This window comes from Salmo salar, chromosome 11 (genome assembly GCF_965601325.2).
Source record: "Salmo salar chromosome 11, fSalSal1, whole genome shotgun sequence".
Classification (NCBI taxonomy): Eukaryota; Metazoa; Chordata; class Actinopteri; order Salmoniformes; family Salmonidae; genus Salmo; species Salmo salar.
This window is the reverse complement of record NC_138301.1, coordinates 40,403,072-40,427,309: the sequence shown is the minus strand read 5'-3', so window position 1 is coordinate 40,427,309 and position 24,238 is coordinate 40,403,072. Positions and strand designations below refer to the sequence as shown.

Sequence of the window (24,238 nt, the reverse complement as noted above, 5' to 3'; positions counted from 1 at the left end):
AGGTCCTTGCCTCCCTCCCCTCCTGTTCCTCCCTTGCTCCCCGCAGTAACCCTGTTCCTTTCCCTCAGAGCTACGAGCCTGATGAGTTGACAGAGGAGATGGCCCACCTAGAGGACCTGATGAAGGACCTGAACGCTATAACCACAGCCTGAGAACCACACACCCACTCACCACGCTGCTCACACACACATACAGGCAGACACACACACACACACACTGCCAGCCCTCAGAAAACTGGGAGCCTGATGCCCGGATACAAAATGTATACCGTCAATGGATCCTACACACCCCACTCAAGACAAACAAAAAATCTAAACTGAAACTTTTCAACTTTTGGCTTACCTTGCTCAGTCTCAGGAAGGAGATGGCCATTTAAAAAACACAGTTCACCTTTTTATGAAGAAACATTCTCAGAGACGATATCTAACATTGGTCGCTTTCAACCAGAAGATTGTGAATTTTCTCAGCAAAAAAACTGAAATGCATCAGAAGGTTGTTCTCATACTTTGATTGCCGGGGAGACCGCTCCTATGGTTGCCGGGGAGACCGCTCCTATGGTTGCCGGGGAGACCGCTCCTATGGTTGCCGGGGAGACCGCTCCTATGGTTGCTCCGACAGACATCATATTGTGATTCCAAGTCAAGAGGAAGAGTCAAATATGCCGGTATTTCATGTTGGTGCTCACGAAACACAATCTAAACACAGTGTTTGTTTAATTAGTGTCACTTATTTGTGCGTTTTTGTATATCTATTGCCCTGTTTCAGTGAAGTGAACATTGGACAACAGTCCCCTCCATTTCCATAAAAGCGGTAATTTTATAGCTATCATTTTGATCCAATGACGTCTGTTTTCCCTACTCTGTGTTATATATTGTGCCAAGTCTCTTATTATTCTCTAATATGCCATGTATTTTTTTACATATCCGTATAGATATGTACATATGTTTTTAAAAAACGGCCTCATTCTATTCCCCCCCTAGCCTAGCCAATCATTTCATTTTATTTGGGAGGAGAGTGACAAAATAGACCCTCAAACGCTCACTTTTCATATCTTGTGGGGAGATGCCTTGCGTGTTAGTACATTACATTTGAATGGATTCTTGCATTGTGTTGCCCCTTTGTACATTGAAATGTTCAGTCTTTTTTTGTTTATGGGGGCTCCGTTTCAAAAAGCCTTACGAAATGTGTCCGTACGTTTACATTGGAGATGACTGTGCCCTCTGTGGACGTTTTCCAGTTACACTGTGATCCCTCTGACACGCAGCGTCACCACTCTCAGGCCAGACTGGCCTTGGAGTGCCAAGTAGTAGGGCTTGTTAGCTGGTGACCCTTCAGAACCATCTGTGGGACATGAACCCTCCGGAGGCTGCTGGACTCGGAGTGCCTCACCCCGCAATCACACATCCTACCCAGTCAGTCGTTTCAATGGAATGGCAATATATCATATGAAAGTGCTATGAAATGGATGTCATGTTTCCAAGAGCCAATATTTGGTTGAAGAGGTCTGTTTTTTGCTCTTTATCTCTCTCTGTCATGTGAAAACCAGGTTTTTCAATCAAGGATAAGTGTTTACTGTTATCTGAGGTCTCTTAAAGAAACACTGCTTCATCGCTCTTTTTAAATGCTACTTGCAACGATGTTGGCCTATTGAATGGGACTCCCAGATTCAGATTTTTTTTTACATGTAGTTTGTTTTGTATGAAGAAAAAATAAACTTGTTCTGTACACAATTCCAATGTAAAAAATTAAATATGATAATGTAAGAAGCTAGTTTTTCATCTGCCCTCTTACCCAAAGAAGTGTAATTGCAATCCTAGTTACATGCTCTACTTTTGTGAATACCATGTTTCTCATAATGTACATCGTCATGAATGTCAATATAACTGTAAGAGATTTTACTTATGGATACAAAAGGAACATGTAAAAAAAAAAAAAAAAAGTGGACCGTAGGAAAAAAATGACAGGACGCTAACCCGTTGGGAATAACCTATTAAGTTGTAGACAGTCAAGCCTGTATTGCACTTTTTCACAATTTTTGAAAAAAAACTATTTCTTCCATATCTTGTGTTTTAAATATAAAAGCGATGTTTCCGTAACGTAGTGTCTGTCCTAGGTTAGCAGCAGGCAGCTGGTCTTGTTTTAATGTTCATTTGCTTTTGAGATATGAAATTGAGCAGCAGGTTTTACTGTGCTGCTGATGAGGTATTCTGTTGCTTGTTTCTGTACAGAGATCTCTTTGCTTTCTGTAGAATATTCTGTGGCTTTAAAAAAAAAAAAAAAAAAAAACTAAATATTTGACAAAAAAAGTTTTTTTTTTTTTATTGGTGCTCTTATACATTGTGTATCCAACTATTATGAATACTAACAAAGTTGAAGTTTCTACTTGTCTGTTTTGTCATGTATGTCGTATTTTCTTGGTTGTGTGTTTGAAGCCCACGCATGTACGACAATCTGTTTCTCCATGAGACTTTTTAATGGGTGACTTACTGCCTGCCCTCATAGACTAGGTGTAACATAGTAAATGTAAATCCAGGACACTCAAATTAGTATATGTTACGTTTGTATGGAAACAAGACAGGTGGTTACTTAAGGTAAAAACAAAAGGAGGGTGGCTGGATGGGCGTTATAACGTCTAGGATTTACGCACAGAAAAATACGAAATGCTCTAGGATCAGGTTGCTGTACATACCCTGCCTTACTTATTCTCTATACTACTCACTGTAGCTCTGCTTAATACCAGTAACCAGTCATTGACCTGTTGGCACAGGCAACACTTTCATATACTGAGAGTCAACCATATATAGGCTGGGGTGTGATTGTCAATGGAGGGAGGTGACCTGAGGAGACATTGCCACTTTGATCAGAGAGACGCTAGATGTGTTTACTTTGCCTGGTCCTAGATCTGAAAATACGCTTAGCAATGTCTTTGCAGCCATCGTCAAGCCAAACTTCCCTTTTTAAAAATGAACCAAATAAAGTCGCATAAACTTGTCAAGCCAGCCAAATGAGGCTACTACCTTTTAAATTAACCAAGCCAGTGGAATACGTGAGATGCATACAGGTAAAAAGATGTGCACATTTATGGGGCTGAAGAACAGTTTCAGAACTAACCAGTGACTCTCGGCAGTAAATCCAGATCTCTGTGACAACATTGTAAGTGTTAATGGGTAGGAGAGTGAAGGAAGAGGACTGTCGGGACCGAAGATACTCAAGTCAAAGAGAGAGATTTTGTTGTTGAATGAGGTCACTTATGGTGACTTTTTAAAGCACATTCTATGCAAATGAATGAAAATTAAATTGTTCTCTTCCTTTGAAACTCATCTGAAAATCGAGGACTGTTAAATTTGATCTATTGATCTTAACTTCATCAGGCAATTCTATATTAACCCCCCAAATTATTTGGCTTGCATAACAATACTGTATTTTACCTATCAATTATTACATCTATTAATAGTGTTGGCCAGATATAAATGCGTAGAACGTGACAAATCCTTCATCGGCAAGACAAACCTGGTCAGTCATGAGGACTCACACAGGGAAGAAATCATACAGATGTGCAGCAAAAGCAAGTTATTTGAAAATTCATCATTGAATTCACACAGGTAAAACATATCGGTGTAAACGATGTGGCAAATCCTTCAGTCACGAGGTCAAACATGTAAACTCACACAGGTGACAAATCACATCAATGCGAATAAAGTGGCAAATCATTGAGGGCGAGGCCAGACTGGCCCTTTGATTTCTATCCGTATCTGTAATTGTCAATGGTTTCTCAATGGAAGTCGTACGTTGACGGTCAGCGGAGATGACGCGTCCATAACCGTACAATTTCAATCCATTTTTCACGTACAAAAATATCTGAGTTGAACTTTGGACGGTTACGTAACCATCCGTTTAGCGAATTAGAAAAGAGCAGGCGTTTCACGTCACACACTCCGCACGAACCAAAATGCATCCGTTTTAATTTGGTGTCCATTCTCCACGGGTCAGTAGTCAGAGCGGACATTTGGTCAAGCATACGACATTTCAAACGGGAGAAACCGTTTTGCTGCAATGATTGTGGTTCATGCTACACCAGAAATTCAAGTCTTAAAAGCGCATATGAAGAAAAAGCATTTTGTGCTTTATGTGTGGAAAATGGTTAATATCAGCCACTAAAATGCCATCAGTTAATTCACTGAAGAGAAACTACTTTGTTGCCATGACTGTGGCAAACACTTCCACAACAAGAAGAACCTTCATAAAAATATCAAGATCGACAAAGAGGAGAAAATATATTGCTGTCATAAATGTGTCAAATTCTTTAGACAACAGTACACTGATGGGCATATGAAGATATACATGGAAGAAAGAGAATGGATTTCCTCTGATTAAAAACCATACAAACACAAAACATGGCCAATGCTTCTACAAAGGGAGTCTGGTTAGGCTCACTCAGTCTGATTACACTTTTTTTTTATGACTTTTTAATTTGTTTTCTCTTAGACTGAAGGTCTACATTTGAACTTGTATCTGTTTTCAAAGGACACACTTCTGTCATCAATAAGAATCATTGTTCAGTAAATTAGACTATCAAAAATAAAACGATTTTGAATGATAATTTTGGAGCTATTGTTCCCTTAGCCATATAAAAACGATCAAATATGGCTATCAAACTGTTAATTTGTCAGGACTCTAGGGGACAGAGGGAGTTTCTCTTCTAACAAATACATGTAGAGGATCTCTTTCACAGCCCAATTTCCTTATGGCTCTGTCAGAATACTTTTTAAATACATGCTTCTTTGAGTCCTTCCTAGAAGTTGTGGCTGATGATACATGACTGGATTGGTGAAGGGTGTAAGGACCCTCGCTTTCATCTGTCCAAATTCGTGATTAATTCAAGGAGAAGGTAGAGGTGCATTTTTAAAAACTCTATGGCCCAGCCAGCCACTTTAGCCCATGCCTAACCTAACACCTGGAGCCACATGGTAATTAAAAACATCACATATAATACAGAATGGCGGTTGAAATACATGATATAGGCTAGATATGTTCTACAATGTGCTTCATCATTTACAGTTGGTCACACAGTACAGTAGAAAGAATACAGGTCTGTGACGTTCCTTGTTGCCGTTTAATCACCAGCAGGTGTCGCTCCAGACAGTACTTTGCACTTCCGCTTACAGACGTATCATGGCGGCTAGCTCACCGCGGAATCCCCCTCCTCTACCTGGAGCAGAGAACCAAGACCCACTTTCCGAAATGGCAGATGAAGACAGTGACGAAGGGGAGGATATATTCGTTGGCAATGTAAGAACTAGACATATCAGATGATACCAGCTACAGCTTGTCCTGACTGAAGCCGGATCTGTACACCATTCCATAGCATGCTAATGTTAGCTTGCTAGCTAAGCTAGTAGCCCTGTACACTACAGAACGGCGTTTAGCCAGCTAGCTAGGCTAACATTAGCTAGCTACCTGTCAAGCACAACTCTTCAAGTCTCCATTCTGGTACAATCCAGTAGATAGCTTACTGACATTAACTCCTTTTGTTTTTTGAATGCAGTCTGCAAGCTGCACTCACTCAAACCATTACTAACTTATTAAGCGCTGCACTCCAGCCTAGATATCTACCTGTGTGAAGCTAGTCACAAAAAGGATTAACCATAATAGTGGAATGTTTGGTTCGCTTTCATACAAATAGTAGAAACGTGCTAAATTTGGACTAACTAGATAATGCTAAACATCACTGTTACCATGGTTATTCCATGGATAATCCGTCTGAAAGAAGTCGCTGTAAAAAATATGCAAATCTATGCACGCTAGAATGTTGAATAAAATGATATGAGGTTACTTTACCGGTTGTCCGTGCAGAACCTACCGGCGCAGCAAAAAGTCAAGTAAACAATGATTTACTGTGGACATTTGATCTCCACAACTTTTTCCAGCACCTGTAAATTCTGTCACTTGTATTTTCCGTCTCCTTAGCATTTCACGTGATGCACAATATGTAAACAATAGCCGAATGTAATCGAACATTGTCGAATAAAGCACGTTCCGTCCCAACGTCCGGTCTATACTTCGGTTAAGCTCGGCCATTGTTGATATATTGTCCAAGTCATGCGAATTGCGTCAGTGTTGGAAATACAATCCAGAAATACAAACCGATATTCAGACCAGTGTACTGAAAGTCGGGTTAATAACACTACTCTGTGGATAGTCTGTCTCAGATTACCTCCTATATAAGGAGAAAATGAGGTAAAGTATGTTTAAATTAAGTTTATTCAACGTTCTGTCTTATGACTGTTCATAAAAAGTGAGCCTACATGTTAGAGATGAGAGAAGAGTCTGACACGCTCGGATTCGTAGAGGCTATGTACAGCCTAACCTAAGGATGTGACATTCACAGAACGCTAATATGTGTGTAAACGCTACACAGTTGTATTCTGTGAGTGTCACTCAGTAGGCTGATACCCCATTTCATGGGTGCAACATCCTTAGGTTAGGCTGTATAGTGCATATAAGTATGCCACAAATGCAATTCTAAAGTCTAATACATCCACAGTGCGATTTCAACTGATTTGTATTGCTTTGGGTCAAATTAACTAATTATTGTCTTGAATCTGTATAACATCCGACCTTGTTTAGCATTAACTAGTCCAAATATGGAATTATTCCACTATTTGTATTCGTTTGAATCTCTTTTAATGGGGCACTTTTATTTTGAACCGCAAATTCCACTATTGTTGCTAATCCTTAGTGTGGCTAGCTTCACACAGGTGTAGCTAGCCAAGGTGGCTAATTCTCAAATCAAAGTTTTTGTCACGTGCTCCGAATACAACAGGTGTAGACCTTACAGTGAAATGCTTACTTACAGGCTCTAACCAATAGTACAAAAAAGGTATTAGGTGAACAATAGGTAAGTAAAAGAAATAAAACAACAGTAAAAAGACAGGCTATATACAGTAGCGAGGCAATACAAGTAGCGTGGCTACATACAGACACGGGTTAGTCAGGCTGATTGAAGTAGTATGTACATATGGTTAAAGTGACTATGCATATATGATGAACAGAGAGTAGCAGTAGAGTAAAAGAGGGGGTGGTGGGTGGGACACAATGCAGATAGCCTGGTTAGCCAATGTGCGGGAGCACTGGTTGGTCGGCCCAATTGAGGTAGTATGTACATGAATGTATAGTTAAAGTGACTATGCATATGATAAACAGAGCAGCGTAAAAAAGGGGTTGGGGAGGCACACAATGCAAATAGTCTGGGTAGCCATTTGATTACCTGTTCAGGAGTCTTATGGCTTGGGGGTAAAAACTGTTGAGAAGCCTTTTCGTCCTAGACTTGGCACTCCGGTACCGCTTGCCATGCCGTAGTAGAGAGAACAGTCTATGACTGGGGTCTTTGACAATTTTTAGGGCCTTCCTCTGACACCGCCTGGTGTAGAGGTCCTGAATGGCAGGCAGCTTAGCCCCAGTGATGTACTGGGCCGTACGCACTACCCTCTGTAGTGCCTTGCGGTCATAGGCCGAGCAATTGCCGTACCAGGAAGTGATGCAACCAGTCAGGATGCTCTCGATGTTGCACCTGTAGAACCTTTTGAGGATCTGGGGACCCATGCGAAATCTTTTTAGTTTCCTAAGGGGGAATAGGCTTTGTCGTGCCCTCTTCACGACTGTCTTGGTGTGTTTGGACCATTCTAGTTTGTTGTTGATGTGGACACCAAGGAACTTGAAGCTCTCAACCTGCTCCACTACAGCCCCGTCGATGAGAATGGGGGCGTGCTCGGTCCTCCTTTTCCTGTAGTCCACAATCATCTACTTAGTCTTGGTTACGTTGAGGGATAGGTTGTTATTCTGGCACCACCCGGCCAGGTCTCTGACCTCTTCCCTATAGGCTGTCTCGTTGTTGTCGGTGATCAGGCCTACCACTGTTGTGTCGTCTGCAAACTTAATGATGGTGTTGGAGTCGTGCCTGGCCACGCAGTCGTGGGTGAACAGGGAGTACAGGAGGGGACTAAGCACGCACCCTTGGGGAGCTCCAGTGTTGAGGATCAGCGTGGCAGATGTGTTGCTACCTACCCTCACCACCTGGGGGCGGTCCGTAGGAAGTCCAGGATCCAGTTGCAGAGGGAGGTGTTTGGTCCCAGGATCCTTAGCTTAGTGATGAGCTTTGAGGATACTATTGTGTTGAACGCTGAGCTGTACTCAACGAATAGCATTCTCACATAAGTGTTCATTTTGTCCAGGTGGGAAAGGGCAGTGTGAAGTGCAATAGAGATTGCATCATCTGTGGATCTGTTTGGGCGGTATGCATATTGGAATGGGTCTAGGGTTTATGGGATAATGGTGTTGATGTGAGCCATTACCAACCTTTAAAAGCACTTTATGGCTACGAACGTGAGTGCTACGGTTCTGTAGTCATTTAGGCAGGTTGCCTTTGTGTTCTTGGGCACAGGGACTATGGTGGTCTGCTTGAAACAGTTGGTATTACAGACTCAATCAGGGACGTGTTGAAAATGTCAGTGAAGACCCCTGCCAGTTGGTCAGCACATGCCCGGAGCACACGTCCTGGTAATCCGTCTGGACCTGCAGCCTTGTGTATGTTGACCTGTTTAAAGGTCTTACGCACGTCAGCTACGGAGAGCGTGATCACACAGTCGTCCGGAACAGCTGATGCTATTGTTGCTAATCCTTAGTGTAGCTAGCCAAGGTGGCTAATTCTGTTATGATTTTAGCCTATCTGGGCAATGATTGACCTCACTCTTGTCCAGGACCGGGCAGCTGATAACATAACTAACTAGCTTGTTAAATCGGTTCTATTTTTACAACTTCACTGCACGTTGGCTAGCTAGTTCTACTAATACAGTGGGGAGAACAAGTATTTGATACACTGCTGATTTTGCAGGTCTTCCTACTTACAAAACATGTAGAGGTCTAATTTTTATCATAGGTACACTTCAACTGTGAGAGATGGAATCTAAAACAAATCCAGAAAAATCACATTATGATTTTTAAGTAATTAATTTGCATTTTATTGCATGACATAAGTATTTGATACATCAGAAAAGCAGAACTTAATATTTGGTACAGAAACCTTTGTTTGCAATTAGAGATCATACGTTTCCTGTAGTTCTTGACCAGGTTTGCACACCCTGCAGCAGGGATTTTGGCCCACTCCTCCATACAGACCTTATCCAGATCCTTCAGGTTTCGGGGCTGTCGCTGGGCAATATGGACTTTCAGCTCCCTCCAAAGATTTTCTATTGGGTTCAGGTCAGGAGACTGGCTAGGCCACTCCAGGACCTTGAGATGCTTCTTACGAAGCCACGCCTTAATTGCCCTGGCTGTGTGTTTCATGTCGTTGTCATGCTGGAAGACCCAGCCACGACCCATCTTCAATGCTCTTACTGAGGTAAGGAGGTTGTTGGCCAAGATCTCGCGATACATGGCCCCATCCATCCTCCCCTCAATACGGTGCAGTCGTCCTGTCCCCTTTGCAGAAAAGCATCCCCAAAGAATGATGTTTCACCTCCATACTTCAGGGTTAGGATGGTGTTCTTGGGGTTGTACTCATCCTTCTTCTTCCTCCAAACACGGCGAGTGGAGTTTAGACCAAAAAGCTATATTTTTGTCTCATCAGACCACATGACCTTCTCCCATTCATCCAGATGGTCATTGGCAAACTTCAGACGGGCCTGGACATGCGCTGGCTTGAGCAGGGGGACCTTGCGTGTTCTGCAGGATTTTAATCCATGACGGCATAGTGTGTTACTAATGGTTTTCTTTGAGACTGTGGTCCCAGCTCTCTTCAGGTCATTGACCAGGTCCTGACGTTTAGTTCTGGGCTGATCCCTCACCTTCCTCATGATCATTGATGCCCCACGAGGTGAGATCTTGCATGGAGCCCCAGACTGAGGGTGATTGACCGTCATCTTGAACTTCTTCCATTTTCTAATAATTGCGCCAACAGTTGTTGCCTTCTCACCAAGCTGCTTGCCTATTGTCCTGTAGCCCATCCCAGCCTTGTGCAGGTCTACAATTTCATCCCTGATGTCCTTACACAGCTCTCTGGTCTTGGCCATTGTGGAGAGGTTGGAGTCTGTTTGTTTGATTGAGTGTGTGGACAAGTGTCTTTTATACAGGTAACGAGTTCAAACAGGTGCAGTTAATACAGGTAATGAGTGGAACACATGAGGGCTTCTTAAAGAAAAACGAACAGGTCTGTGAGAGCCGGAATGCATACTGGTTGGTAGGTGATCAAATAATTATGTCATGCAATAAAATGCAAATGAATTACTTAAAAATCATACAATGTGATTTTCGGGATTTTTGTTTTAGATTCCGTCTCTCACAGTTGAAGTGTACCTATGATAAAAATTACAGACCTCTACATGCTTTGTAAGTAGGAAAACCTGCAAAATCGGCAGTGTATCAAATGTTCTCCCCACTGTATCTATCTTCAGTTGGACACACACTTGTTTCCACCCAAATAAAGGAAAATATGAGAAATTGTCTTCAAATTCCATAGTGGACATCAGTCCACATTTGAGCAGTTACCCCCACCTTCATTTTGGACAAAAATGAGTTTGATAGTAATGGACCTGTGGCTATGTAGGCCCATGTATTCTGTTGCATCATTGTAGTACAGCAATGTAATACATAACTAAAGGGACAATTCACTATTTTTCAACACTAAATTCATCATCTCCAACACCACCCCCAACATCAACATGTGAACATGGTGGGTTTATATGTTTTTGAGTAAAAAACCCCCACTTATCTTCCTTCTATCTCTTTTACTTCAAACACAAATGCACCATTTTCATATGTTGCTGTCGGGCTGGAGATGAATATGAAGTTACGTTTTTTTTTAAATAATTGCCTTTGTCACAGTCAACTGACCTGGCCCCTTTTCACTGATAACCCAAGTCCACCTCACACAAATATTGTGGTTTGGGCTTCTCCTTGTATGTGAAAGGTTTAAACGCCGGCACTAAAAAAGTGACCTGTTTAAATACCCTCAATTCTAACTGCTGTACTCTTTATTGATATTTTTGTATTACCCTTCAGAGCAACCCTGTTGCAGAGTCCTTTCAGCCTGACACAGCCAATGGTGAAGAACCAGCTGACCTCTTCAGTGAAGAAGAAACCAACACCGCTGTCAACAGTTCCATCACAACCTCTAAGTCCAACGGTGTCCATTCAGACAATGAGAATGATCTATTTGCAGGTATGTTATCATTTTTATCTTTTATTATTACCCCTACTAGACTGAAGAGCAGAATTGGTTCATCTCCCTGTGACGTCCTTGCTTATGTTGTAAGTCCACTCAGAGGCCTCGGTGGAGCTGTCCATGGAGAACCCCAGCACCACAGCCAAGACCTCTGGAGCTGAATTCACCCCGTCACTTACACTATCAGCAACACAACCCAAGTCTATGGAGCAGGTAGGCTACAACAGGACATCAGCAACACAACCCAGGTCTATGGAGCAGGTAGGCTACAACAGGACATCAGCAACACAACCCAGGTCTATGGAGCAGGTAGACTACAACAGGACATCAGCAACACAATCCAGGTCTATGGAGCAGGTAGGCTACAACAGGACATCAGCAACACAATCCAGGTCTATGGAGCAGGTAGGCTACAACAGGACATCAGCAACACAACCCAGGTCTATGGAGCAGGTAGGCTACAACAGGACATCAGCAACACAACCCAGGTCTATGGAGCAGGTAGGCTACAACAGGACATCAGCAACACAACCCAGGTCTATGGAGCAGGTAGGCTACAACAGGACATCAGCAACACAACCCAGGTCTATGGAGCAGGTAGGCTACAACAGGACATCAGCAACACAACCCAGGTCTATGGAGCAGGTAGGCTACAACAGGACATCAGCAACACAACCCAGGTCTATGGAGCAGGTAGGCTACAACAGGACATCAGCAACACAACCCAGGTCTATGGAGCAGGTAGGCTACAACAGGACATCAGCAACACAACCCAGGTCTATGGAGCAGGTAGGCTACAACAGGACATCAGCAACACAACCCAAGTCTATGGACCAGGTAGGCTACAACAGGACATCAGCAACACAATCCAGGTCTATGGAGCAGGTAGGCTACAACAGGACATCAGCAACATAATCCAGGTCTATGGAGCAGGTAGGCTACAACAGGACATCAGCAACACAACCCAGGTCTATGGAGCAGGTAGGCTACAACAGGACATCAGCAACACAATCCAGGTCTATGGAGCAGGTAGGCTACAACAGGACATCAGCAACACAATCCAGGTCTATGGAGCAGGTAGGCTACAACAGGACATCAGCAACACAATCCAGGTCTATGGAGCAGGTAGTATACAACAGGACATCAGCAACACAACCCAGGTCTATGGAGCAGGTAGGCTACAACAGGACATCAGCAACACAATCTAGGTCTATGGAGCAGGTAGACTACAACAGGACATCAGCAACACAATCCAGGTCTATGGAGCAGGTAGGCTACAACAGGACATCAGCAACATAATCCAGGTCTATGGAGCAGGTAGGCTACAACAGGACATCAGCAACACAATCCAGGTCTATGGAGCAGGTAGGCTGAAACAGGACATCAGCAACACAATCCAGGTCTATGGAGCAGGTAGGCTACAACAGGACATCAGCAACACAACCCAGGTCTATGGAGCAGGTAGGCTACAACAGGACATCAGCAACACAACCCAGGTCTATGGAGCAGGTAGGCTACAACAGGACATCAGCAACACAATCCAGGTCTATGGAGCAGGTAGGCTACAACAGGACATCAGCAACACAATCCAGGTCTATGGAGCAGGTAGGCTACAACAGGACATCAGCAACACAACCCAGGTCTATGGAGCAGGTAGGCTACAACAGGACATCAGCAACACAATCCAGGTCTATGGAGCAGGTAGGCTACAACAGGACATCAGCAACACAATCCAGGTCTATGGAGCAGGTAGGCTACAACAGGACATCAGCAACACAATCCAGGTCTATGGAGCAGGTAGGCTACAACAGGACATCAGCAACACAATCCAGGTCTATGGAGCAGGTAGGCTACAACAGGACATCAGCAACACAATCCAGGTCTATGGAGCAGGTAGGCTACAACAGGACATCAGCAACACAATCCAGGTCTATGGAGCAGGTAGGCTACAACAGGACATCAGCAACACAATCCAGGTCTATGGAGCAGGTAGGCTACAACAGGACATCAGCAACACAATCCAGGTCTATGGAGCAGGTAGGCTACAACAGGACATCAGCAACACAATCCAGGTCTATGGAGCAGGTAGGCTACAACAGGACATCAGCAACACAATCCAGGTCTATGGAGCAGGTAGGCTACAACAGGACATCAGCAACACAATCCAGGTCTATGGAGCAGGTAGGCTACAACAGGACATCAGCAACACAATCCAGGTCTATGGAGCAGGTAGGCTACAACAGGACATCAGCAACACAATCCAGGTCTATGGAGCAGGTAGGCTACAACAGGACATGCCCAACAAATTCCACCACAGTTGAGTTTAATGTAATATGGTGTTGTCTGCTGCTTGTTGCTTTGGAGGACCATTATGCCGTCCCATAATTATTATCAGCCCTCAAAAGACAGATATAGGGGATAGGGAACACTGCTGACCTTATCAGAGTAGCAAAACCCCAAACGTTTTCAACATTGTTTCTCTATGCAGCATTAGCAAAAGAGAGAGAGTAATTACAGTAAATGTAAGTGCAATTTCCCGAAGTCTTGTTGTTAACCAGCTCATTTCCACCAATTCAGTTGGAAGAGGAAAAGGATGAGGACAGCTTTGACATGGACATTGCTGTCACCAATCCAGAGAAGATTGGTAAGGAATATTTTTTTCTCACTAACTTTGAACTAATGTTTTGCCATTTAGAAGCATTGGAAGTGTGTATTGTGGTTGAATCCATGGAAGCTATGATGTAATTATCTCATCTTCCTCTCAATTGAATTTAGTTTTTAAAGTAGGAAGCCAAGATGGCGTCGCTGTGAGAGGGAGTGTTTTCTTGCTTGTCCAAGCAACTTTGAGGGTTAGGTGGTTAGGAGTCTAATATTGGCTATCAATGTAGCAAGAAACTAACTATAGCTTTAGCTACACATGGCAAGTTGAGAGTTTTGTTTTTGTCAAGTTGAATGGGAAGAACACAACAGAAAGACAACAGAAGACGGAATATCAAAGCCTCACAGAAGATGGCAGGCATGCTAGCTAGCTACGACAAGAGCCAGAACAGCATGGATACACAAGATGCCGCGAACTCAAGACGGACCAGGACCAGATCCTTGAAACCTCTTTACCTCAGTTTAGTTTTTAATGTTGTTCACTCTTGGTCCTGGAGGGTTGTAGCCAGGATATGCCTGTTTTTTCTTATTTTTACATTTTGTGTGTCATTTTCCTGTCTCTGATTTCGTATTTGACACTAAACTTTGTCTCAACCTCTGTAACCTGACAATTTGATCTTCCCTTTTAGGAGATGGCATGAACGCTTACATGGCCTACAAGGTGTCCACTCGGGTATGTAACTTCTGCAGTAGCAAAATCAGGACTTTTTAAACAACTTGTTTTGGTCATGTTTATAGTAGTACTCCCAAACCATTTCTTCTATACTTTGCACTGTGACCATGAACAATTTGAAGGAATTACTCTGCTTGTTTTGAGTAGGCCTACTTCTGCCAGTGTCCTCTATGAAATCAGAACTTGTGATTTTGTCTTGCGCAAACTGATACTAAGCCTCACTAATTCCACCCCCTAGACTACATTACCCATGTTCAGAAACAGGACATTCTCGGTGTGGAGGAGGTTCAGTGATTTCCTTGGGCTGTATGAGAAGCTGTCGGTGAAGCACTCCCTGAACGGCTGTATCATCCCTCCACCACCAGAGAAGAGCGTTGTGGGTATGGAACTACATTTGTCAGTTCACGTCTGCCAGCCAGTCTCAAAAACAAAACCACTGGTTGCAGGCATAGTATGCAAACCCGGTAGATTTCACAGGTGCAGGGTATTGATCACGGCACATAAAATACAGAAAGACACTAGTAACACCATGTTTTGACTCCCTAGGGATGACCAAAGTGAAGGTGGGAAAGGAGGACTCTTCCTCGGCTGACTTTGTGGAGAGGAGGAGAGCGGCTCTGGAGAGGTAGAACCTGAAGCAGCACCTTTTACCATTATTGTACTCAGACTTTGCATGTACAGTACGGTGAAGTATCATGTTCAGATTGTGTTTTATATTAGCCTGTTGATATTTGTCATATTCCTTTGCTTTTGTTAAGAATGTATTGCTGTATCTTCATTGCTATGGCAGGCATTGCATTGTTTCCTCCCTGTAGTCTAGCCCGTTGATATTTGTGGGATTTTCTAGGTACCTGCAGAGAGTAGTGTGTCACCCGTCCCTGTTACAAGACCCTGATGTCAGAGAGTTCCTGGAAAGGGACGAGGTAGGTGCTCTTCAGTCATTAGCTGTCAATACTGTCACAGACTACTGGAATCATGCATTAATTTGCGTGTGTGCTTGTGTGTGTGTATGCGTGCGTGTGTGTGTCTGTGTCAGCTGCCTAGGGCGGTGGGTACACACACACTGAGTGGAGCTGGCTTCCTGAAGATGATCAACAGAGCATCTGATGCTGTCAGTAAGATGACCATCAAGATCAGCGACTCGGACGCTGTAAGACAATCACTGTTCTGGTTGATTTACTCAAATGCCAAACATGAAATCATAGCAATAAAGTCAGTTATCTAAGTTAATGTTGGAGCTTTAGCTTTTTTTTTTTCTTCTGTAAAAATATGAGCTTTTTCTTTACTGTCTGCTAAAAAGGATGCGTATGCCTCTGTAAAGCTTTGGGTTGATAAGTCGCCTTTGTCATTCAAATTAGTTTAATTGGTGTTGATTGGTTGCCTGATTGTTCCTCCCACGTTGCTTTGTGTTCCAGTGGTTTGACAACAAACTGCAGGAGGTGGAGAGCGAGGAGCTGCAGCTGAGGAAACTCCATGCGGTGGTGGACTCCCTGGTCAACCACAGAAAGGGTGAGATTCACAGAAAAAAGAGATGTCTGCTTTAAAACCCTTTTGATAAGATTGGAGCTTTAAAGCAGAGCAGATGTTATTTTTTTTATTTGTGACCCTGGTATATCTGTTGTTTTGTCAGAGCTCTGCGGGAACACAGCAGTGTTGGCCAAGAGCATGGCCATGCTGGGCAACTCGGAGGACAACACAGCTCTGTCCCGGGCCCTCTCCCAACTGGCCGAGGTGGAGGACAAGATGGAGACGCTACACCAGGAGCAGGCGGCCAGTGACTTCTTCATCTTGGCCGAGCTGCTGGCCGACTACATCCGCCTACTTGGAGCCGTCAGGGTACGGAAACTTCATTCTACATCCGCCTACTAGGGGCCGTCAGGGTACGGAAACGTAATTCTACAATCCGCCTACTAGGGGCCGTCAGGGTACGGAAACTTCATTCTACATCCTCCTACTTGGAGCCGTCAGGGTACGGAAACTTAATTCTACATCCGCCTACTAGGGGCCGTCAGGGTACGGAAACTTAATTCTACATCCGCCTACTAGGGGCCGTCAGGGTACGGAAACTTAATTCTACATCCTCCTACTTGGAGCCGTCAGGGTACGGAAACTTAATTCTACATCCGCCTACTAGGGGCCGTCAGGGTACGGAAACTACTAGGGGCCGTCAGGGTACGGAAACTTCATTCTATGGCCTGAATTTTAAATAGAACACTACGACTACAATGACTGGATTAGTAAATCCAAAATGTCAATGGAAGATTAGTGCAGACAATGCTAGCTTTGGTGCTAAATTGGGTAGCTACTAGCTAGAATCTGTGTGCCCTCGATGTGAAATTGATGTGGCGCAGATTTTGTCCTGAACTTGTGCTGTGCGCCAAATTTGGGCATTCTCGTTATGTTGTCCACAGGGCTGTTTTGAGCAGCGCATGAAAATGTGGCAGCGCTGGCAGGAGGCTCAGAGCACCCTGCAGAAGAAGAGGGAGGTTGAGGCAAAGCTTCTGTGGGCCAACAAGCCTGACAAACTACAACAGGCCAAAGAGGAGATCACTGAGGTACAGGAGCCAGCACTGTGGTAATGCATGCTTAAAGGGAGGTGGTATTGCTTTGACTTCTATTTCCACGTTAAACTCTCCTTATTCCCCTCATGTCTTTCACAGTGGGAGGGTAAAGTCACTCAGTACGAGAGGGATTTTGACAGGATCTCTGTAACCGTTCGCAAGGAATTCCTCAGGTTTGAGGTAAGGCTAGTTTTTTTTGCATTTGAGCAACATCGTGCTGCTGTATTCAGGATAGTTTTGCATGAGAAAATCTACATGACAGTTATTTTCTTCCCCTCCATCTAACAGAAAGAGAAGTCCAAGGACTTCAAAAGCCAGATAGTGAAATATCTGGAGTCTCTTCTACAGTCTCAACAGCGGGTAATCCATACTCTTCTATTATTATTTAAATCTCTCTTCAAATATGTGTGTGTTCATGTAACTGTTTGCTTGAAATGTTGGCCTTTATACTCCAGATATTGATGTGGTCTCTTTTCACTTTTCTCCCTCTTGGATCTAGCTCGTAAAGTTCTGGGAAGCATTCCTGCCTGAAGCAAAAGCGATAGCATGATGAGGCTTGGGGACGTTAGGAAGAGAACGACTGCCTTTTTGAACACTTTACCTCTTGACTATGTACCCAGAAGACAATGCAACAGAGGAGACAACTACTCTACAGCTCAACCATATTATTTTCGCATTACTGATTTATTTTCCAGCTTTTCAGTATGCTCTACATCGGCACAATGTATCTATTCAACAGAGATTCATTTGACAGTATAGCTTTTCTATGTAAACATGTAAGTGGGATATTTTTTACTCTGTGTTCTTGGGCCACCCTTACTCAGATAGGAAGAGTTTGACTTTCTAATCCTAAAGTGTTCACATTTTGAGGTACTTCCCTACAGTAGTAGTGTTTGTTTACAGTGGAGGGCAGTTCATAACTGTTTACAAAAGCTCATGAAATAACTTTTGGATCCACAAACGCATGGGGGAATGTAGTAAATTGTGTGTGTCGTGTGAAATACCACTTTGACTAGAGAGCTCATTCAAACTGATAGACGGACTAATACCAACGGTCCTCAATTTGTGCATTTCCAGAATTACAGTGAAGGGACAAAATAATAGAAGCATGGAGTGTATGTTTATGGTGACCCATCAGATGAGTGTGCCTGCCTGTGTCTTTGTGCGTGTTCACCATTGTTTGATCATCAGTTGATATACATCTGTGACCTCAAATAATTAGGATCAACAACAGTCTTTCTGAACTAACCATCAGTATATTTTTACATCTGTGTTCAAACATGTAGCCTCATTGAATTCAGTGTGATTGTGAAATGTGTCATGTTCAGTGTTGGAAAAAGTACTCAATCGTCCTACTTGAGTAAAAGTAAAGATAAATCAATAAAAAATGACTAAAATAAAAGTAAACGTCACCCAGTAAAATACTACTTGAGTAAAAGTCTAAAGGTATCTGGTTTTAAATGTACTTAAGTACAAGTGGTTGAAAAAAAGTACTAAATGTTCATACTTGAGTAAAAGTCAATGCTATACATAAAATTCCTTATATTAAGCAAACCAGACAGCACGATTTTCTTGTTTTTTATTTGTTTACAGACAGACTGCGGCACTGCAACACTCAGACATAATTTACAAAAGCAGTATTTGTGCTTAATGAGTCTTCCAGATCAGAGGCAGTAGGGGTGACAATGCATTATATAGATAGGTGTGTGAATTGGACCATAATTCTATCCTGCCTCAGCATTCAAAATGTAACGAGTTCTTTTGGGTGTCGGGGTAAATGTATGGGAGTAGTACATATCTTTAGGAATGTTGTGGAGTAAAAGTAGTCAAATATAAATAGTAATGTACACATACCCAAGTATTTTTTTCTTATGTACTTTAAACCACTGGTCATGTTTCCTCATAATTTTGATAAACTCGCAACAGTGCTTGACTTGGACTGAAATAGGTGTCAGTACTCATTTTGGGTGCTGGTGCTGTTATTAAGGTGCAGGAACTCCATAATACTTTTGAACTAAATATTCTATATAAGGTGCAGGAACTCAAGCAGTAGAAAATTAGGTGCCGGTATTCAGTTTCGGTTGGGGTTATACCCAAATCCAGCACTGACTAGCAGTGTGTAATGATGATGAAAGCATAGTGATAACAAGTGTTGACTCCTTTAGTTTTCTTACCCAACATTTATATGAGTGTCTGTTCTTTTTCCTCAAGATGTGCTTTATTTTTGTAACCACTCACATTTAGATAAGATATTCCTGAAAATTCTATAGAAGGGAGTAATAAAGATGATTGATTGAACTTCGTTTAATGTTTGAGGCAGTTTTTTTGTCCATAAAATGTTATCAGTATCCAGAAATGTAGGACAGGGAATATCATATGGAGATTATTTGATGCATCGTTTCAAACATAGGCCATCCACATAATATACATTTTATAGATGTATTGCATTGTTAAAACCATTGAGTTACATAATTTGAAGTCATATACTGAAATAATTAATCACCATTATCAAAAAAAAAAAAACTTGGGTCCCCCCCAAAAAATGTATCGAGCGCTGTGCAACCTGGAAGTGTTGACGCAAGCGGGTGTGTCGTTCATAGCTCAATGGTGCGATTGCCTGTACTTCCGGAGAACGTAAACCTTTCACGAACACGAGATAGCAAGAATAAGAAAAATTATGAAAGGGTTGCTAGTCTGTCTCTATTGACTGATAATTATACAATATTTATATTTGATAGAATTAAATACATTTGAACACTTAGGTGAATCGCAAGAGGCGTCCTAATCAACAGCAGGAGCACCACAGCTAAAGTAAGTCGCTGGTTGTTTGCATGATGATAGCTAGCCTCGTTGCTAATGACGATAACTACTAGCTAACGTTAGCTATTTTCCATTTCCTCGTTCCACCTAATTTGTCTTAACCGAAATGTCGTTCTCCCTGAAACAAATGTGGTTCCATGTCAATGAGGCTGCTATAACTAAATATCAATGAAATAAATGGCGCTATTAGTTGGCCTGCTAGCTTGCTAACGTATCCAAGCAAGTAACGTTATTGCTTTTTCATCCAATTTGTTTTGTATAACCTAACGTTAGCTAACTAGCTGTTAGCTGGATATATGAAAGTTATGGTTGGATAAAATTGCCCAATTTAACATTATGGGGTGCTTGTTTTTGACAAAACAAACGCTAACTATCTAGCTAGCTAACGTTATGGACATTCCCATCATTGGCTCAGTGTGTGAAAGCTAAGTAACTAGTTAGCTAAGGTCAATTTGCACATCTACTGTAGGTGGCTAGCTAATCGATATGTCCACATTGTCAGGAAGTATCTTTTGTCTATGGAAGAAGGCTATAATAACAAACGTCGCTGCTGGCATCGTTTTTTAGTTTGTGGAAAAGCATCTCCGCAGTTAACGTTAAATTAGTAATGTCCCTGTTAGCTAGGTAACGTTATGTATTGATATTAAATTGTGTAGGCCTAGATATAGCCATTATTTTTGGGCGAAAAAGATTAGACCTACAGTAGAATGATTCCTCATTTGATGTTAATCTGGCTATCTGAGACAAAATATATTGACATGTGTATATAATTTAAATGACATTATTTACAGTATATATGGACACAGTACCAGTCAAGTTTGGACACACCTACTCATTCAAGGGTTTTTCTTTCTATTTTCTACATAGTATAATAATAGTGAAGACGTCACAACTATGAAGTAACACAGATGGAATCATGTAGTAACCAAAAAGTGTTAAACAAATCAAAATATATTTGAGCTTCTTCAAAGTAGCCACCCTTTGCCTTGATGATAGCTTCAAATCAAATTTGGTTTGTCACATGCGCCGAATACGACAGACCTTAGTGAAATGCTTACTTACAAGCCCTTAACCAACGATGCAGTTTTAAGAAAAATAATTAAGTAAAAAATTGATAACAAATAGTTAAAGAGCAGCAGTAAAATAACAGTAGTGAGGCTATATACAGGGGGGTACCGGTACAGAGTCAATGTGCGGGGGCACCGATTACTCGAGGTAATTGAGGTAATATGTACATGTAGGTAGAGCTATTAAAGTGACTATGCATAGATAGTTGGCCTCCCGAGTGGCGCAGTGGTCTAAGGCACTGCATCGCAGTTGCTAGCTGTGCCACTAGAGATCCTGGTTCGAGTCCAGGCTCTGTCGCAGCCTGCCGCAACTGGGAGACCCATGGGCTGGCGCACAATTGGCCCAGCGTCGTCCGGGTTAGGGGAGGGTTTGGCAACTCCTGTAGCTGGCTGGGTGCATGCAAGCTGACACGGTCACCAGGTATACGGTGTTTCCTCCTACACATTGGTGTGGCTGGCTTCTGGGTTAAGTGGGCTTCGTGTCAAGAAGCAATGCGGCTTGGTTGGGTCGTGTTATGGAGGATGCGTGGCTCTTGGCCTCTCCCGAGTCCGTATGGGAGTTGCAGTGATGAGACAAGACTGTAACTACCAATTGGATACCACAAAATTGGCAAGAAAAAGGATTAACATTTTTTTTTACCAGAGTAGCAGCAAGGTAAAGGAGGGGGGGAATACACATAGCCATTTGATTAGATGTTCAGGAGTCTTATGGCTTGGGAGTAGAAGCTACAGTGGGGCAAAAAAGTATTTAGTCAGCCACCAATTGTGCAAGTTCTCCCACTTAAAAAGATGAGAGGCCTGTAATTTTCATCATAGGTACACGTCAACTATGAAAGAAGAAGTTACAGGTCTGTGAGAGACAGAAATCTTGCTTGTTTGTAGGTGACCAAATACTTATTTTCCACCATAATTTGCAAATAAATTCATTAAAAATCCTACAATGTGATTTTCTGGATTTTTCTTCCTCATTTTGTCTGTCATAGTTGAAGTGTACCTATGATGAAAATTACAGGCCTCTCTCATCTTTTTAAGTGGGAGAACTTGCACAATTGGTGGCAGACTAAATACTTTTTTGCCCCACTGTATTAAGAAGCCTTTTGGACCTAGACTTGGTGCTCCGGTACCGCTTGCCGCGCGGTAGCAGAGCGAACAGTCTATGACTAGGGTGGCTGGAGTCTTTGACACTTTTTTTGGGCCTTCCTCTGACACCGCTTGGTATGGAGTTCCTGGATGGCAGGGAGCTTGACCCCGGTGATGTACTGGGCCGTACGCACTACCCGCTGTAGTGCCTTGCGGTCAGAGGCCGAGCAGTTGCCATACCAGGCAGTGATGCAACCAGTCAGGATGCTCTCGATGGTGCAGCTGTATAACTTTTTGAGGATCTGAGGACCCTCGCCAAATCTTTTCAGGCTCCCGAGGGGGAATAGGCTTTGTCATGCCCTCTTCACGACTGTCTTGGTGTGTTTGGACCGTGGTAATTTGTTGGTGATGTGGATGTGGACACCAAGGAACTTGAAGCTCTCAACCTGCTCTACTACAGCCCTGCTGATGAGAATGGTGGAATGCTCGGTCCTCCTTTTCCTGTAGTCCACAATCATCTCCTTTGTCTTGGTCATGTTGAGGGAGAGGTTGTTGTCCTGGCACCACACAGCCAGGTCTCTGACCTCCCTATAGGCTGTCTCATCGTTGTCGGTGATCAGGCCTCCCACTGTTTTGTCGTTGGCAAACTTAATGATGGTGGAGTCGTGCCTGGCCATGCAGAGTCATGGGTGAAGAGGGGACTGAGCACGCACCCCTGAGGGGCCCACATGTTGAGCTGTAGTCAATTAATAGCATGTTCCTTTTGTCCAGGTGGGAAAGGGCAGTGTGGAGTGCAATAGATTGCATCATCTGTGGATCTGTTGGTATTGTCAACCAGCTTCATGAGGTATCAAATCCATAATTTTTTTTATTTATTGGTCACATACACGTGTTTAGCAGATTATTGCGGGTGTAGCAAAAATGCTTGTGCTTCTGGCTCCGACAGGGCAGTAATATCTAACAAGTAATATCTAAGTTTCACAACATATACCCAATATACACATAAATCTAAGTAAGGAATGGATTAAGAATATATATACATATGTCAGAGTGGCATTGGACTAAGATACCGTAGACTAGTATAGAGTGCAGTTTATACATATGAGATGAGTAATGCTAGATACAGAAATTATTAAAGTGTCTAGTGATCCATTTTTAAAAGTGGTCAGGGATTCCTGATCTATGGCTATAGGCAGCCGCCTTTGATGTGCTAGTGATGGCTGTTTAGCAGTCTGATAGCCTTGATGGAAGCTGTTTTTCAGTCTCTCGGTCCCAGCTTTGATGCACCTGTACTGACCTCGCCTTCTGGATGATAGCGGGGTGAACAGGCAGTGGCTCGGGTGGTTGATGTCCTTGATGATCTTTTTGGCCTTCCTATGGCATTGGGTGCTGTATGTGTCCAGGAGTGCAGGAAGTTTTTCCCCGGTAATGCGTTGGGCAGACCACACCACCCTCTGGATAGGTTTGCGGTTGTGGTTGGTGCAGTTGCTGCACCAGGTGGTGATACAGTCCGACAGGATGCTCTCAGTTGTGCACATCATTACTGGAATGCATTTCAATTAACAGGTGTGCCTTGTTACAAGTTCATTTGTGGAATTTCTATCCTCCTTAATGCGTTTGAGCCAATCATTTGTGTTGTGACATGGTAGGGGTCCTATACAGAAGATAGCCCTATTTGGTAAAAGGCCGAGTCCATATTATGGCAAGAACAGCTCAAATATGCAAAGAGAAACGACAGTCCATCATTACTTTAACCTTTCTGGCACATGCGTTCCGCTAGCAACCCACCTCGACAACATACGGTGAAATTGCAGAGCGCCAAATTAAAAATACAGAAATGGTCATAATAAACATTCATAAAAAAATCTGTGTCATCAGCTTTAAGACTAACTTCTTGTTAATCCAGCCGCTTTGTCAGATTTCAAAATGGCTTTACGGCGAAAGCATACCATGCAATTATCTGAGGACAGCGCCCCGCATACAAAAGCATCAAAAAACATTTTCCAACCAAACAGATGCATCACGAAAGTCAGAAATAGCGATAAAATAAATCGCTTACCTTTGAAGATCTTCATCTTTTTGCAATCCCAAAGGTCTGTTACACAATGAATGGTCATTTTGTTCGATAAAGTCCTTCTTTATATCCTAAAAATGTCTGTTT

The 24,238-nt window shown here is 42.8% G+C and overlaps 3 protein-coding genes across 15 annotated transcripts in view; all 3 read left to right on the top strand.

The window, feature by feature from the left end:
• The window catches only part of neo1a (neogenin 1a), a 230,835-nt gene extending 228,455 nt beyond the window's left edge, over positions 1 to 2,380 (top strand). For 8 of the 12 annotated variants that reach the window (XM_082957923.1, XM_082957922.1, XM_082957921.1 and 5 more), the window contains one exon: positions 3 to 2,380. In XM_082957923.1, coding sequence (XP_082814049.1) covers positions 3 to 152 — 150 coding nt within the window. In that variant the 3' untranslated portion in view covers positions 153 to 2,380. The remainder of the gene's footprint in view (positions 1 to 2) is intronic. The other 4 variants (XM_082957929.1, XM_082957926.1, XM_082957924.1 and 1 more) reach the window with 2 other exon arrangements.
• Positions 2,381 to 5,132: 2,752 nt separating this feature from the next.
• Positions 5,133 to 19,413, top strand: LOC106587645 (sorting nexin-1). Its single transcript, XM_082957931.1, has 15 exons — positions 5,133 to 5,289; positions 11,056 to 11,215; positions 11,310 to 11,431; positions 13,796 to 13,862; positions 14,506 to 14,549; positions 14,788 to 14,929; positions 15,096 to 15,174; positions 15,397 to 15,472; positions 15,586 to 15,699; positions 15,965 to 16,058; positions 16,180 to 16,385; positions 16,961 to 17,104; positions 17,210 to 17,290; positions 17,399 to 17,470; positions 17,610 to 19,413. The coding sequence occupies exons 1-15, from the start codon at positions 5,173 to 5,175 to the stop codon at positions 17,658 to 17,660; spliced, it is 1,569 nt and encodes a 522-aa protein (XP_082814057.1). The 5' UTR covers positions 5,133 to 5,172; the 3' UTR covers positions 17,661 to 19,413.
• A 274-nt stretch (positions 19,414 to 19,687) lies between these two features.
• LOC106562785 (casein kinase I) overlaps positions 19,688 to 24,238 on the top strand; it is a 46,545-nt gene continuing 41,994 nt past the window's right edge. For both annotated transcript variants that reach the window (XM_045709026.2, XM_045709024.2), the window contains exon 1: positions 19,688 to 19,921. The gene's annotated coding sequence lies outside the window, so the exon portion shown is untranslated. The remainder of the gene's footprint in view (positions 19,922 to 24,238) is intronic.

Excerpts from the sequence above, each read along its gene's own strand:
- LOC106587645 (XM_082957931.1), top strand. The coding sequence starts at position 5,173 with ATGGCGGCTAGCTCACCGCGGAATCCCCCTCCTCTACCTGGAGCAGAG. Across the intron at positions 13,863-14,505 it reads CACCAATCCAGAGAAGATTG|GAGATGGCATGAACGCTTAC; the intron begins GTAAGGAATATT and ends CTTCCCTTTTAG. Across the intron at positions 16,386-16,960 it reads GCCTACTTGGAGCCGTCAGG|GGCTGTTTTGAGCAGCGCAT; the intron begins GTACGGAAACTT and ends TGTTGTCCACAG.